The sequence below is a fragment of the Mizuhopecten yessoensis genome, unplaced genomic scaffold (assembly GCF_002113885.1).
Source record: "Mizuhopecten yessoensis strain PY_sf001 unplaced genomic scaffold, ASM211388v2 scaffold321, whole genome shotgun sequence".
NCBI lineage: Eukaryota > Metazoa > Mollusca > Bivalvia > Pectinida > Pectinidae > Mizuhopecten > Mizuhopecten yessoensis.
In genome coordinates, this window is record NW_018403488.1 from 234641 (window position 1) to 251352 (window position 16712).

General features: G+C 38.7%; 1 protein-coding gene across 1 annotated transcript in view; it reads left to right on the forward strand.

Moving 5' to 3' along the window:
- The window catches only part of LOC110446400 (sterol O-acyltransferase 1-like), a 42659-nt gene extending 26232 nt beyond the window's left edge, over window positions 1–16427 (forward strand). Inside the window, exons 7-15 of the mRNA XM_021491534.1 lie at window positions 3376–3503; window positions 3940–4012; window positions 4698–4800; window positions 5976–6172; window positions 6375–6451; window positions 7011–7109; window positions 12403–12538; window positions 14288–14430; window positions 15728–16427. Coding sequence (XP_021347209.1) covers window positions 3376–3503; window positions 3940–4012; window positions 4698–4800; window positions 5976–6172; window positions 6375–6451; window positions 7011–7109; window positions 12403–12538; window positions 14288–14430; window positions 15728–15778 — 1007 coding nt within the window. The 3' untranslated portion in view covers window positions 15779–16427. The remainder of the gene's footprint in view (window positions 1–3375; window positions 3504–3939; window positions 4013–4697; window positions 4801–5975; window positions 6173–6374; window positions 6452–7010; window positions 7110–12402; window positions 12539–14287; window positions 14431–15727) is intronic.
- The last annotated feature ends 285 nt before the right edge of the window (window positions 16428–16712 follow it).

Consider the following 16712-nt stretch of genomic DNA (forward strand, 5'->3'; position numbering starts at 1 on the left):
CTCAGCACACTGGTCATAGTCTATCCAACGTTTTACTACTGGGTAGCAAACAGGACGCCTGGCCCTGTCAGTAAGTATAGATCAACTGTGGGTCTATATGACTCAGCACACTGGTCATAGTCTATCCAACGTTTTATTACTGGGTAGCAAACAGGACTTCTAACCCTGTCAGTAAGTATAGATCAAATGTGGGTCTGTATGACTCACAGCACACTGGTCATTGTCTATCCAATGTTTTACTACTGGGTAGCAAACAGGACTTCTAACCCTGACAGTAAGTATAGATCTACTGTGGGTCTGTATGATTCTCAGCACACTTGTCATAGACTATCCAACGTTTTACTCCTGGGTAGCAAACAGGACTCCTAACCCTGTCTGTAAGTATAGATCAACTGTGGGTCTGTATGACTCTCAGCACACTGGTCATAGTCTATCCAATGTTTTACTACTGGGTAGCAAACAGGACTTCTTACCCTGTCTGTAAGTATAGATCAAATGTGGGTCTGTATGACACTCAGCACACTGGTCATAGTCTATCCAACGTTTTACTGCTGGGTAGCAAACAGGACTTCTAACCCTGTCAGTAAGTATAGATCAAATGTGGGTCTGTATGACACTCAGCACACTGGTCATAGTCTATCCAACGTTTTACTACTGGGTAGTAAACAGGACGCCTGGCCCTGTCAGTAAGTATAGATCAAATGTGGGTCTGTATGACACTCAGCACACTGGTCATAGTCTATCCAACGTTTTACTACTGGGTAGCAAACAGGACGCCTGGCCCTGTCAGTAAGTATAGATCAACTGTGGGTCTATATGACTCAGCACACTGGTCATAGTCTATCCAACGTTTTACTACTGGGTAGCAAACAGGACGCCTGGCCCTGTCAGTAAGTATAGATCAAATGTGGGTCTGTATGACACTCAGCACACTGGTCATAGTCTATCCAACGTTTTACTACTGGGTAGCAAACAGGACGCCTGGCCCTGTCAGTAAGTATAGATCAAATGTGGGTCTGTATGACACTCAGCACACTGGTCATAGTCTATCCAACGTTTTACTACTGGGTAGCAAACAGGACGCCTGGCCCTGTCAGTAAGTATAGATCAACTGTGGGTCTATATGACTCAGCACACTGGTCATAGTCTATCCAACGTTTTACTACTGGGTAGCAAACAGGACGCCTGGCCCTGTCAGTAAGTATAGATCAAATGTGGGTCTGTATGACACTCAGCACACTGGTCATAGTCTATCCAACGTTTTACTACTGGGTAGCAAACAGGGCGCCTGGCCCTGTCAGTAAGTATAGATCAAATGTGGGTCTGTATGACACTCAGCACACTGGTCATAGTCTATCCAACGTTTTACTACTGGGTAGCAAACAGGGCGCCTGGCCCTGTCAGTAAGTATAGATCAAATGTGGGTCTGTATGACACTCAGCACACTGGTCATAGTCTATCCAACGTTTTACTACTGGGTAGCAAACAGGACGCCTGGCCCTGTCAGTAAGTATAGATCAACTGTGGGTCTATATCACTCAGCACACTGGTCATAGTCTATCCAACGTTTTACTACTGGGTAGCAAACAGGACGCCTGGCCCTGTCAGTAAGTATAGATCAACTGTGGGTCTATATGACTCAGCACACTGGTCATAGTCTATCCAACGTTTTACTACTGGGTAGCAAACAGGACGCCTGGCCCTGTCAGTAAGTATAGATCTACTGTGGGTCTGTATGACACTCAGCACACTGGTCATAGTCTATCTAACGTTTTACTGCTGGGTAGCAAACAGAACGCCTGGCCTTGTCAGTAAGTATAGATCAACTGTGGGTCTGTATGACACTCAGCACACTGGTCATAGTCTATCCAACGTTTTACTACTGGGTAGCAAACAGAACTCCCGGCCCTGTCAGTAAGTATAGATCAACTCCATATTACATGTCAATGTACATATATATATGTATATAAACAAATTTGAAATGTCTGTATCTTGTAATTGTAGATAAGACAGACCAGTGGGTTCTCTTTCTTATCAATCTGTTCATCCCTGCATCCATCTTTACCAATATTACATGTATATTTATATGTGTAGATTAGACAGACATGTTGGTTCCCTGTCTTGTTAGTCCATCTGTCTGTCTGTACCAGTACTACCTGTATATTTGTGTATTTAAGACAGACATGTTGGCCCAGTGTCTGTCCGTGCATCTGTCTGTCTGTACCAGTAGTACCTGTATGTTTGTAGATTAGACAGACATGTTGGTTCCCTGTCTTGTCAGTCCATCTGTCTGTCTGTACCAGTACTACCTGTATATTTGTGTATTTAAGACAGACATGTTGGCCCAGTGTCTGTCCGTGTGTCTGTCTGTCTGTACCAGTAGTACCTGTATATTTGTAGATGAGACAGACATGTTGGTTCCCTGTCTTGTCAGTCCATCAGTCTGTACCAGTATTACCTGTATATTTGTGTATTTAAGACTCAGACATGTTGGTCCAGTGTCTGTCCGTGTGTCTGTCTGTCTGAACCAGTAGTACCTGTATATTCGTAGATAAGACAGACATGTTTGTTCCCTGTCTTGTCAGTCCATCTGTCTGTACAAGTATTACCTGTATATTTGTGTATTTAAGACAGACATGCTTGCCCAGTGTCTGTTTGTGTGTCTGTCTGTCTGTACCAGTATTACCTGTATATTTGTAGATGAGACAGACATGTTGGCCCAGTGTCTATCCATGTATGTGTGTGTCTGTACCAGTAGTACCTGTATATTTGTAGATAAGACAGACATGTTGGTCCAGTGTCTGTCTGTGTATCTGTCTGTCTGTACCAGTATTACCTGTATATTTGTAGATAAGACAGACATGTTGGCCCAGTGTCTGTCTGTGTATCTGTCTGTCTGTACCAGTAGTACCTGTATATTTGTAGGTAAGACAGACATGTTTGCCCAGTGTCTGTCCGTGTATCTGTCTGTCTGTACCAGTAGTACCTGTATATTTGTAGGTAAGACAGACATGTTTGCCCAGTGTCTGTCCGTGTATCTGTCTGTCTGTACCAGTAGTACCTGTATATTTGTAGATAATACAGACATGTTGGTCCAGTGTCTGTCTGTGTATCTGTCTGTCTGTACCAGTAGTACCTGTATATTTGTAGGTAAGACAGACATGTTTGCCCAGTGTCTGTCCGTGTATCTGTCTGTCTGTACCAGTAGTACCTGTATATTTGTAGGTAAGACAGACATGTTTGCCCAGTGTCTGTCCGTGTATCTGTCTGTCTGTACCAGTATTACCTGTGTATTTGTAGATCAGACAGACATGTTGGTCCAGTGTCTATCCGCGTATCTGTCTGTCTGTACCAGTAGTACCTGTATATTTGTAGATAAGACAGACATGTTTGCCCTTGGCCTATTTGTGCTGTACCAGATAGCGTTCATAGTGTTACCTAATCATTACATCATGGAGCACCAAATTCCTCCAGCGTCAGCAGTTATCATCACTACGGAACAGGTAAGTGGTCAGGTCTGTTCTGTGAACAGGTTCATTGAAGGCATGCTCAGTAAATGCTTACCATTGTAATCCAGCCTCAGATACATTCTGGTAACATGAAGATCTGGGCAATGTGTGTGGACTATTGTGAGCCAACATATGATATACATGTATTATGATACTATGAATGCCTAGACAATGTGTTTGGTTCATTATAAGCCAGTATATAATATACATGTATTATGATACTCTGAATGCCTAGGAATTGAAAACTTATTTGAAAACTTATTCTGCATACATTGAAGGGTTAGTCTGCGCGGAGTCACATCCTCGATACTCTAGGGGGACAATATCCCAGGGGTGCAGAGAGGAAAAGTGAGTGTAACCCCTGGAGTATCGAGGATGGTGTGGGAAGTAATAAGCCAGTTTTCATATTGAGGTAACCATTCTGTTTCAGGTGCGATTGATTATGAAGGTCCATGCTTTTGTGAGGGAAAACATTCCAAAAGTACTAGCAAGTAATAAAAAAGGTGAGTTTCAAAGTCTTTGTTATCTTGTTAGATGGAACCCAAACTTGGCAATTTGTGACTGGAACTGATTCCTGTTAAGAGTTACTCTTTCTGTACAAAGCACATCTGCAAACCTTGAAATATTTATGCACAATTATATTTTGTGATAATGAGATGTCATTATTCTGTCATCCATTGAGCCAGTGTAGGCCAGTCAAACTTTCTTGGAAGTACTTTATTAAACATGTATACATCATAATGATGAGCAATTCTTTGTAGAATATAGATTATATATAAAGATCAATTGTTGAATACGTATGTAATAAGATACAATCTTTATTTGATGTTACTGTTAACACATTTCTACTGTACAGATACACATATCAAAACGATGAACACAATGGACTTATTCACTTGTACAAAGGGTCATGCTTGGGTGGTCGAGTGGGGCAGTGGATAGCGCACTTGCCTTTCACCAAGGCGACCCAATTTCGATTCCCAGATCGGACGTGAAAAGGTTTGGGGTCACCTGTCCGACACCATGGGTTTTCTCCGGGTACTCTGGTTTCCTCCCACATTAAGACCTTTCGCAAACAAACATCCGGGCCAACAAGAGTGATTTACATAAGTTTCATAATTGTTGTAAAATAAATAAAGTTTACATGCTTTAATGATGTCACTTAACAATATAAACTTAACTTTACAGATGATGGCGATGTTGACAAGAAAACCAACCTCTGTCCAGATTTCTCTAAATACCTCTACTTCCTGTTTGCTCCAACACTAGTATACAGAGATTCCTATCCCAGGTAACTAAGTAATACAACCTCTGTCCAGATTTCTCTAAATACCTTGACTTCCTGTTCGCGCCAAACACTAGTAGACAGAGATTCCTATCCCAGGTAACTAAGTAAACCAACCTCTCTCCAGATTTCTCTAAATATCTCTACTTCCTGTTCGTGCCAAACACTAGTAGACAGAGATTCCTATCCCAGGTAACTAAGTAAACCAACCTCTGTCCAGATTTCTCTAAATACCTCTACTTCCTGTTTGCTCCAAACATTAGTATACAGAGATTCCTATCCCAGGTAACTAAGTAAACCAACCTCTGTCCAGATTTCTCTAAATACCTCGACTTCCTGTTCGCTTCAAACACTAGCATACAGAGATTCCTATCCCAGGTAATTAAGTAAACCAACCTCTGTCCAGATTTCTCTAAATATCTCTACTTCCTGTTCGCTCCAACACTTATGTACAGAGATTCCTATACCAGGTAACCAAGTAAACCAACCTCTGTCCAGATTTCTCTAAATACCTCGACTTCCTGTTCGCTCCAACACTAGTAGATAGAGATTCCCTTCCCAGGTAACTAAGTAAACCAACCTCTGTCCAGATTTCTCTAAATACCCCGACTTCCTGTTCGCTCCAACACTAGTTTACAGAGATTCCTATCCCAGGTAACTAAGTAATCCAACCTCTGTCCAGATTTCTCTAAATACCTTGACTTCCTGTTCGCTTCAAGCACTAGCATACAGAGATTTCTATCCCAGGTAACTAAGTAAACCAACCTCTGTCCAGATTTCTCAAAATACCTTGACTTCCTGTTCGCTCCAAACACTAGTATACAGAGATTCCTATCCCAGGTAACTAAGTAATCAATAATTACAGAGGAATTTGATATACTTTTAACTTTAAAATAAGACTATTACATTTTGTATCATTATAAATGATAAAAGGAAAAGTCAATCTCAAAATGAAATGCCTTGGATAATAAGATGTATTGAAATTGATATAGATTTGATTAAAAATTTCTGATGTCAGGCTTCTAATGAGCCAATCAGAAAATACATGTTTGTGATAAATGCTAGTAAGCCTGTTCTGGGATGTTATAGTTTGTATAATATATGATTTAAACAGCTCAAAGTAGTATCCAACAACAATTTATAAATGTAAGGAATTGTCTTATCTCTGTTGTATAATGTAGGACGAAGACAATACGTTGGAATTACGTGGTAACAAACTTCGCCCAGGTGCTTGCTTGCCTCCTGTACACTTACTACATCTTTGAGAGATTCTGTGTTCCTGTCTTCAACAACTTCAACAAAGACCATGTGACCCCTAAGGCCCTCCTCCTGTCTGTATTTGGATGTATGCTGCCAGGCACTCTAGTGCTATTTATTGGTAAGTCATGTGACACCTAAGTCTTTCTCTATACCTATCATGAAAATTATGAAATGACAATTAACAATATTCATTTCAGTTGTCTGCTACACTCTTGCTGTTTCAAATGTGTATAAATATGCCTGTGAATCTCTAAAGTACTATAAATTATCCTGAGTGTTACATCAGCTCACATCATTATACTTACTACTTTTCATCACAGCATTCTTTGCCATCTTGCATTCTTGGCTCAATGCATTTGCTGAGATGCTCAGGTTTGGAGACCGGATGTTCTATAAGGTAGGAAAAATATGGCGTACGTAATGACTTTAATGGATCAACATCAAACCACTTAACAAATTGATAGTATCATGGATCTTTGAAAAATATTGATAATGTATTAAAACTTATTCAAACATGCTTCACATCAAATTTGACGGCACAGGAAGTGAAATTTTGCCGGGTCTGTAAATTTTAAATAGTTGAGATTATTTGATGAATTCAAGGATATGGTACCATCGTCACCAATAGAAGTGGTATAAGTGCACTTTATTGAGATCATCTTTAACTTCACTTGTAAGTCAAAATTAGTACAAAGTAACCAAGTATGCATGCATGTCACCCTGGTAAAATACTAGCCGTTGCCTACTGATTCAGCTAGAGAGAATTTCTTTTTAGCTCATTATGTAGAGTGTAAGACTAGTAACCCAGAGGTCCCGGGTTCGACTCTGGCAGAGGCATTGGAGAAAACAAAAGACCTCTGTGACATGTATATTGCCTGATAAGATCTCTAGTCAGTCATACTGTACACATGCATATGCAGTGGTGTTACTTTATGATATGTTTTTTTCACTTCTAGGATTGGTGGAACTCAACAACGTTTGCCAACTACTACAGAACTTGGAACATTGTTGTACATGACTGGCTGTATACCTACATCTATAAGGACTTCCACAGGGTAACATTTACACTGTTTACTGTATACCTATATATATAAGGACATCCACAGGGTAACATTTACACTGTTTACTGTATACCTACATCTATAAGGACTTTCACAGGGTAACATTTACACTGTTTACTGTATACCTACATCTTTAAGGACTTCCACAGGGTAACATTTACATTGTTTACTGTATACCTATATATAAGGACTTCCACAGGGTAACATTTACATTGTTTACTGTATACCTATATATAAGGACTTCCACAGGGTAACATTTACACTGTTTACCGTATACCTACATATATAAGGACTTCCACAGGGTAACATTTACATTGTTTACTGTATACCTATATATATAAGGACTTCCACAGAGTAACATTCACATTGTTTACTGTATACCTATATATATAAGGTCTTCCACAGGGTAACATTTACATTGTTTACTTATCTCCTTGGCATTGTTTACTGTTGGACTGTTACAAGATCAGTTTACCTGTCACCCTGAAATATTCCACCTTCACTAGTAAATCCATATTTACCCGGCATGTGGCCAAGTGGTTAAGGCATCTGACATTCTGCTACAACTAACCCTCCACCACTGGGCCGCGGTTCGAGACCTACATGGGGTAGTCCCCAGGTAAAGGCCAATTAGGTCGGTGGTTTTTATCTGGGATCTTTCCTATTTCCTTTACCACCAAAACCTTGCACGTCCTTAAATGACCATAGCTGTCAATAGGACATAACACACAAACAAACCAAACTTAAATGACCATAGCTGTTAATAGGACGTACAACACAAACAAACCTAACTTAAATGACCATAGCTGTCAATAGGATGTACAACACTAACAAACCAAACTTAAATCACCATAGCTGTTAATAGGACGTACAACACAAACAAACCTAACTTAAATGACCATAGCTGTCAATAGGACATACAACACAAACAAACCTAACTTAAATGACCATAGCTGTCAATAGGACGTACAACACAAACAAACCTAACTTAAATGACCATAGCTGTCAATAGGACGTACAACACAAACAAACCTAACTTAAATGACCATAGCTGTCAATAGGACGTACAACACAAACAAACCTAACTTAAATGACCATAGCTGTCAATAGGACGTACAACACAAACAAACCTAACTTAAATGACCATAGCTGTCAATAGGACGTACAACACAAACAAACCTAACTTAAATGACCATAGCTGTCAATAGGACGTACAACACAAACAAACCTAACTTAAATGACCATAGCTGTCAATAGGACGTACAACACAAACAAACCTAACTTAAATGACCATAGCTGTCAATAGGACGTACAACACAAACAAACCTAACTTAAATGACCATAGCTGTCAATAGGACGTACAACACAAACAAACCTAACTTAAATGACCATAGCTGTCAATAGGACGTACAACACAAACAAACCTAACTTAAATGACCATAGCTGTCAATAGGACGTACAACACAAACAAACCTAACTTAAATGACCATAGCTGTCAATAGGACGTACAACACAAACAAACCTAACTTAAATGACCATAGCTGTCAATAGGACGTACAACACAAACAAACCTAACTTAAATGACCATAGCTGTCAATAGGACGTACAACACAAACAAACCTAACTTAAATGACCATAGCTGTCAATAGGACGTACAACACAAACAAACCTAACTTAAATGACCATAGCTGTCAATAGGACGTACAACACAAACAAACCTAACTTAAATGACCATAGCTGTCAATAGGACGTACAACACAAACAAACCTAACTTAAATGACCATAGCTGTCAATAGGACGTACAACACAAACAAACCTAACTTAAATGACCATAGCTGTCAATAGGACGTACAACACAAACAAACCTAACTTAAATGACCATAGCTGTCAATAGGACGTACAACACAAACAAACCTAACTTAAATGACCATAGCTGTCAATAGGACGTACAACACAAACAAACCTAACTTAAATGACCATAGCTGTCAATAGGACGTACAACACAAACAAACCTAACTTAAATGACCATAGCTGTCAATAGGACGTACAACACAAACAAACCTAACTTAAATGACCATAGCTGTCAATAGGACGTACAACACAAACAAACCTAACTTAAATGACCATAGCTGTCAATAGGACGTACAACACAAACAAACCTAACTTAAATGACCATAGCTGTCAATAGGACGTACAACACAAACAAACCTAACTTAAATGACCATAGCTGTCAATAGGACGTACAACACAAACAAACCTAACTTAAATGACCATAGCTGTCAATAGGACGTACAACACAAACAAACCTAACTTAAATGACCATAGCTGTCAATAGGACGTACAACACAAACAAACCTAACTTAAATGACCATAGCTGTCAATAGGACGTACAACACAAACAAACCTAACTTAAATGACCATAGCTGTCAATAGGACGTACAACACAAACAAACCTAACTTAAATGACCATAGCTGTCAATAGGACGTACAACACAAACAAACCTAACTTAAATGACCATAGCTGTCAATAGGACGTACAACACAAACAAACCTAACTTAAATGACCATAGCTGTCAATAGGACGTACAACACAAACAAACCTAACTTAAATGACCATAGCTGTCAATAGGACGTACAACACAAACAAACCTAACTTAAATGACCATAGCTGTCAATAGGACGTACAACACAAACAAACCTAACTTAAATGACCATAGCTGTCAATAGGACGTACAACACAAACAAACCTAACTTAAATGACCATAGCTGTCAATAGGACGTACAACACAAACAAACCTAACTTAAATGACCATAGCTGTCAATAGGACATACAACACAAACAAACCAAACTTAAATGACCATAGCTGTCAATAGGACATACAACACAAACAAACCTAACTTAAATCACCATAGCTGTTAATAGGATGTACAACACTAACAAACCTAACTTAAATGACCATAGCTGTTAATAGGACGTACAACACTAACAAACCAAACTTAAATGACCATATCTGTCAATAGGACGTAAAACACTAACAAACCTAACTTAAATGACCATAGCTGTCAATAGGACGTAAAACACAAACAAACCTAACTTAAATGACCATAGCTGTCAATAGGACGTACAACACAAACAAACCTAACTTAAATGACCATAGCTGTCAATAGGACGTACAACACTAACAAACCAAACTTAAATGACCATAGCTGTCAATAGGACATACAACACAAACAAACCAAACTTAAATGACCATAGCTGTTAATAGGACGTACAACACTAACAAACCAAACTTAAATGACCATAGCTGTCAATAGGACGTAAAACACAAACAAGCCTAACTTAAATGACCATAGCTGTCAATAGGACATATAACACAAACAAACCTAACTTACAGTACCATAGCTGTCAATAGGACATACAACACTAAAAAACCAAACTTAAATGACCATAGCTGTTAATAGGAAGTACAACACTAACAAACCAAACCTAAATCCCCATAGCTGTTAATAGGACGTGCAACACTAACAAACCAAACCTAAATGACCATAGCTGTCAATAGGATGTACAACACAAACAAACCAAACTTACATTACCATAGCTGTAAATAGGACATACAACACAACATAGCTGTCAATAGGACATACAACACAACATAGCTGTCAATAGGACATACAACACAACATAGCTGTCAATAGGACATATAACACAAACAAACCTAACTTAAAATACCATAGCTGTTAATAGGAAGTACAACACTAACAAACCAAACCTAAATGACCATAGCTGTCAATAGGATGTACAACACAAACAAACCAAACTTACATTACCATAGCTGTAAATAGGACGTAAAACACTAACAAACCTAACTTAAATCACCATAGCTGTTAATAGGAAGTACAACACTAACAAACCAAACTTAAATGCCCATAGCTGTCAATAGGACATACAACACTAACAAACCAAACTTAAATGATCATAGCTGTCAATAGGATGTACAACACAACCAAACCAAACTTAAATGACCAGAGCTGTCAATAGGACGTAAAACACAAACAAACCTAACTTACAGTACCATAGCTGTCAATAGGACATATAACACAAACAAACCTAACTAAAATGACCATAGCTGTCAATAGGATGTACAACACAAACAAACCAAACTTGAATGACCATAGCTGTCAATAGGACGTGAAACACAAACAAGCCTAACTTAAATGACCATAGCTGTAAATAGGACGTAAAACACTAACAAACCTAACTTAAATCACCATAGCTGTCAATAGGACGGAAAACACAAACAAGCCTAACTTAAATGACCATAGCTGTCGATAGGACATACAACACAAACAAGCCTAACTTAAATGACCATAGCTGTTAATAGGACGTAAAACACTAACAAACCAAACTTAAATGACCATAACTGTCAATAGGACGTATAACACTAACAAACATCCATATTTACCATATGTTAACTTGACCCTTCACTAATTATCCTTCACAGTTAAATTTTTAGTCACCCACCGGTTCCCAGAGGACTATAAGGTTGCACTCTGTCCGTACGTCAAAGAAGTCTGTCTGGGGCATATCTTCTATACTATTTCACCTAAAGTAACTAGATTTGGTATACAAGGACATCTTGGGATGGCAAGTGCAAGAAGTAGGTCACTATGACCTATGCTTTGACCTTTGACCTTAACTTTTTTTAAAGTTTGTCCAGGACATATTTTCTATACTATTTCTCCTGGAGTAACCGGATTTGGTGTATTAGAACATCTTGGGATGGCGGAGTGCAGAGTGCAAGAATAAGGTCACTGTGACCTATGCTTTGAACAGTAGTTACATCCTTACATACACTGTAAGTGCACTGTTTGTTAAATTTAGAAAACATAACTGGTGGGGGACTATGGATTGCCTTGCAATACATCGCCTTGTTACTCAAGTCAGTAAAACATTCTTCCATTTACAATGTCAATTTTACCCATCACAATCGAATCATTAGGTAAAGTAAACTATGTACTTACATTTACTGTCAGAATGATTTTTAGAGAGGAGAAAGGAGGAAAAGTTAGTCTGTGGTGATAATTCCTTGCTACAAATTAGTAATTTAAATGATGGAAATCAGTGGACCTATGAAAGTGTCCGATTACAATTTTGTTTAACATTTATTGTTGTACTGGTAAATGAAACAGTATTAAGTAGGATATCATCTCTCTTTTCTTAAAACATCAGGGTTTTTCAGATTAACCTTCAACTTTTAATCAGTTATTGTCTTTTGATAATTCCTAGTTGCTGGGTCCACGGAACCGTGCTGGTGCGATGGCCCTGGTCTTCCTGATCTCAGCCGTGGTACACGAGTACATTCTCACTGTCTGCTTCAGCTTTTTCTACCCAGTCCTGTTTGTCATGTTTATGGGGGCCGGCTGTAAGTGTACACCAACAATGTTTATCTTTATTTTGTTCGTTATGCTTTCATTTAAGCACATAGATTTGACTTCCTACAAAGTTATAATTATTACTCAAAATACATAAACTGGTTGTGTATGGAATATGATACAGGAATACCTGGAATCGCCTTTGAGTTCACATGGTCAAAGTCCAAGGTCATAAACCTGATCAATAGATTTTCGTTTTTTTAGGTCACCTGAGCTTTGCTCAAGTGACCTATTCTAATCGCTTTTCGTCCGTCGTCGTCCGTCGTCCGTCGTGCGTCGTGCGTAAACTTTTACATTTTCAACTTCTTCTCAAGAACCAGTGGATGGATTTTTTTCAAACTTGGTCAGAATCATCCTTGGTAGATGAGGCTTCAAAATTGTAAAATTGGGATTCCTACCCCAACCCCTGGGGCCAGGGCGGGGCCCCAAAGGGAAAATTAATCAATATTTCAAAAATCTTCTTCTCCAGACTCAGAGGTACTACAGTGATTTTCTCTACGTGGAAAGAAAGATCATCAGGGGCTTTACTTAAATTGTAAATTTCAGGACCCCCGAGCTATCCGTTCTCCCTTGGGGAGGGGGTAAAGTTTACTATAGTTTATATAGGGAAATAACACTTTTGGGTATATTTTGACAACTTTCTGTAGGAAATTATTTTTACTTGGTGAGAATTATCCTTGGAGGTAGATGGTTTCAAATTGTAAAATTGAGATTCCTACCCCGACCCCTGGGGCCAGGGCGGGGCCCCAAAGGGAAAATTAATCAATATTTCAAAAATCTTCTTCTCCAGACTCAGAGGTACTACAGTGATTTTCTCTACGTGGAAAGAAAGATCATCAGGGGCTTTACTTAAATTGTAAATTTCAGGACCCCCGAGCTATCCGTTCTCCCTTGGGGAGGGGGTAAAGTTTACTATAGTTTATATAGGGAAATAACACTTTTGGGTATATTTTGACAACTTTCTGTAGGAAATTATTTTTACTTGGTGAGAATTATCCTTGGAGGTAGATGGTTTCAAATTGTAAAATTGAGATTCCTACCCCGACCCCTGGGGCCAGGGCGGGGCCCCAAAGGGAAAATTAATCAATATTTCAAAAATCTTCTTCTCCAGACTCAGAGGTACTACAGTGATTTTCTCTACGTGGAAAGAAAGATCATCAGGGGCTTTACTTAAATTGTAAATTTCAGGACCCCCGAGCTATCCGTTCTCCCTTAGGGAGGGGGTAAAGTTTACTATAGTTTATATAGGGAAATAACACTTTTTGGTATATATTTTATCCATTTTCAGCAGAAAATTACTCAAACATAGTCAGAATCATCTTTGGTGAATGAGAGTATTACTTTGTAAAATTGGTATTCCTGCCCCATCCCCAGGGGCTAGGGTGGGGCCCCAAAGGGAACATTTATCAATATTTTCAAATTCTTATCCATTGATGACATGACAAGTATTGTATTTCACTTAGTTTAAATGCTGATTTCCACTGGACATCTAAACAATAAAATAAAGCTACCAGTACCTATGATATAACTCAGGTGACCGCTAAGGCCCTTGGGCCTCTTGTTTTATTCAGTATCAAGTTAATAAGTTGATAAGATCAACAAGGTATTTCAAAATTATTACATAAATTTGAAAGAAAGAATTTGAAGAGAGATCAAGTAAATTTGTTTAAACTTTCGAGTTCTTATTTTGGCTATTTCAACAATGAATCATTCAATGATAATGTGTTATTATTTTTCAGTTACTTTCATCTTTGTGACGGACAAAGGAGTCTCTCGCAGCTGGAATGTATTTCTGTGGGTGGCCCTGTTTATAGGAAATGGTCTGCTAATGTGTCTCTATAGTATGGAGTGGTACGCCAGGATCAACTGTCCCGTCAATACAGTAAGTATATAGGTAACAGTGTGTTCATGTGTCTCTATAGGATGGAGTGGTACACCAGGATCAACTGTCCCATCAATAGAGTAAGTTTATAGGTAACAGTGTGTTCATGTGTCTCTATAGTATGGAGTGGTACACCAGGATCAACTGTCCCATCAGTACAGTAAGTTTATAGGTAACAGTGTGTTCATGTGTCTCTATAGGATGGAGTGGTACACCAGGATCAACTGTCCCATCAATACAGTAAGTTTATAGGTAACAGTGTGTTCATGTGTCTCTATAGGATGGAGTGGTACACCAGGATCAACTGTCCCATCAATACAGTAAGTTTATAGGTAACAGTGTGTTCATGTGTCTCTATAGGATGGAGTGGTACACCAGGATCAACTGTCCCATCAATACAGTAAGTTTATAGGTAACAGTGTGTTCATGTGTCTCTATAGGATGGAGTGGTACACCAGGATCAACTGTCCCATCAATACAGTAAGTTTATAGGTAACAGTGTGTTCATGTGTCTCTATAGGATGGAGTGGTACACCAGGATCAACTGTCCCATCAATACAGTAAGTTTATAGGTAACAGTGTGTTCATGTGTCTCTATAGGATGGAGTGGTACACCAGGATCAACTGTCCCATCAATACAGTAAGTTTATAGGTAACAGTGTGTTCATGTGTCTCTATAGGATGGAGTGGTACACCAGGATCAACTGTCCCATCAATACAGTAAGTTTATAGGTAACAGTGTGTTCATGTGTCTCTATAGGATGGAGTGGTACACCAGGATCAACTGTCCCATCAATAGAGTAAGTTTATAGGTAACAGTGTGTTCATGTGTCTATATAGTATGGAGTGGTACACCAGGATCAACTGTCCCGTCAATACAGTAAGTATATAGGTAACAGTGTGTTCATGTGTCTCTATAGGATGGAGTGGTACACCAGGATTAACTGTCCCATCAATAGAGTAAGTATATAGGTAACAGTGTGTTCATGTGTCTCTATAGGATGGAGTGGTACACCAGGATCAACTGTCCCGTCAGTACAGTAAGTATATAGGTAACCGTGTGTTCATGTGTCTCTATAGTAGGGAGTGGTACACCAGGATCAACACCTAGCGTAATCACAAAAGGTTATACAGGGACACGGTTGTTTGGGTTAATTTTGAGGAATAGTTGCTCTAACATATGAAACATTTGCTGTTATATATAATATATATGAAGTGTGTTTTATTACCAAACATTATAAAAGTTAACAGAAATGTTTAGTGCTAACTGAGTCCTGCATTATTTTGTATGTTTCAGGATACCTTTTTGGACTACATCATCCCTCGGTCATGGACATGCATGATTTGAATGACAAAGTCATCCAAAAGGTCATACATCTGTTATGATCCTGTAAATCTCAGTTATGGCCAAAGTCCATACACTCAAATTCTGCTGATGTTTGTTTGAACAGACTTTCTTTCATGGACAAATCATTTGACATCTCTACACATTATAATGACTTTTCATGGACGAATCATCATATAAATTCATACATTATTATATCATTTTTCATGGACCAATCATCGTATAAATTCATGCATCATAATATCATTTTTCATGGACCAATCATCGTATAAATTCATGCATTATAATATCATTTTTCATGGACCAATCATCGTATATCTCCATGCATTATAAAATTATTTTTCATCGACCAATCATTTGGCATCTACACACATCGTAATATCATTTTTCACGGACCAATCATTTGACATCTACACCCATAATATCATTTGGTCACCTGAGCTTTGCTCAAGTGACCTATTCTGATCGCTTTCTGTCCGTCGTCGTCCGTCGTGCGTAAACTTTTTACATTTTCAACTTCTTCTCAAGAACCAGCAGATGGAATTTTTTCAAACTTGGCCAGAATCATCCTTTGTAGATGAGGCTACACAATTGTAAAATTGGGATTCCTACCCCAACCCCTGGGGCCAGGTTAAATAGGGATATAACACTTTTGTGTATATTTTGACAATTTTCTGTAGAAAATTATTCAAACTTGGTCAGAATCATCTTTGGTGGATGAGGGTATTACATTGTAAAATTGGGATTCCTTGGGGCCCCAAAGGGAAAATTTACCAATTAAAAAAAAAAAAAATCCTTTGTTGACATGACAAGTATTGTATTTCACGTAGTTTACGTGCTGATTTCCACATCACATCTAAACAATAAAATAAAGCTACCAGTACCTATGATATAACTCAGGTGACCGATAAGGCCCTTGGGCCTCTTGTTTTTCATG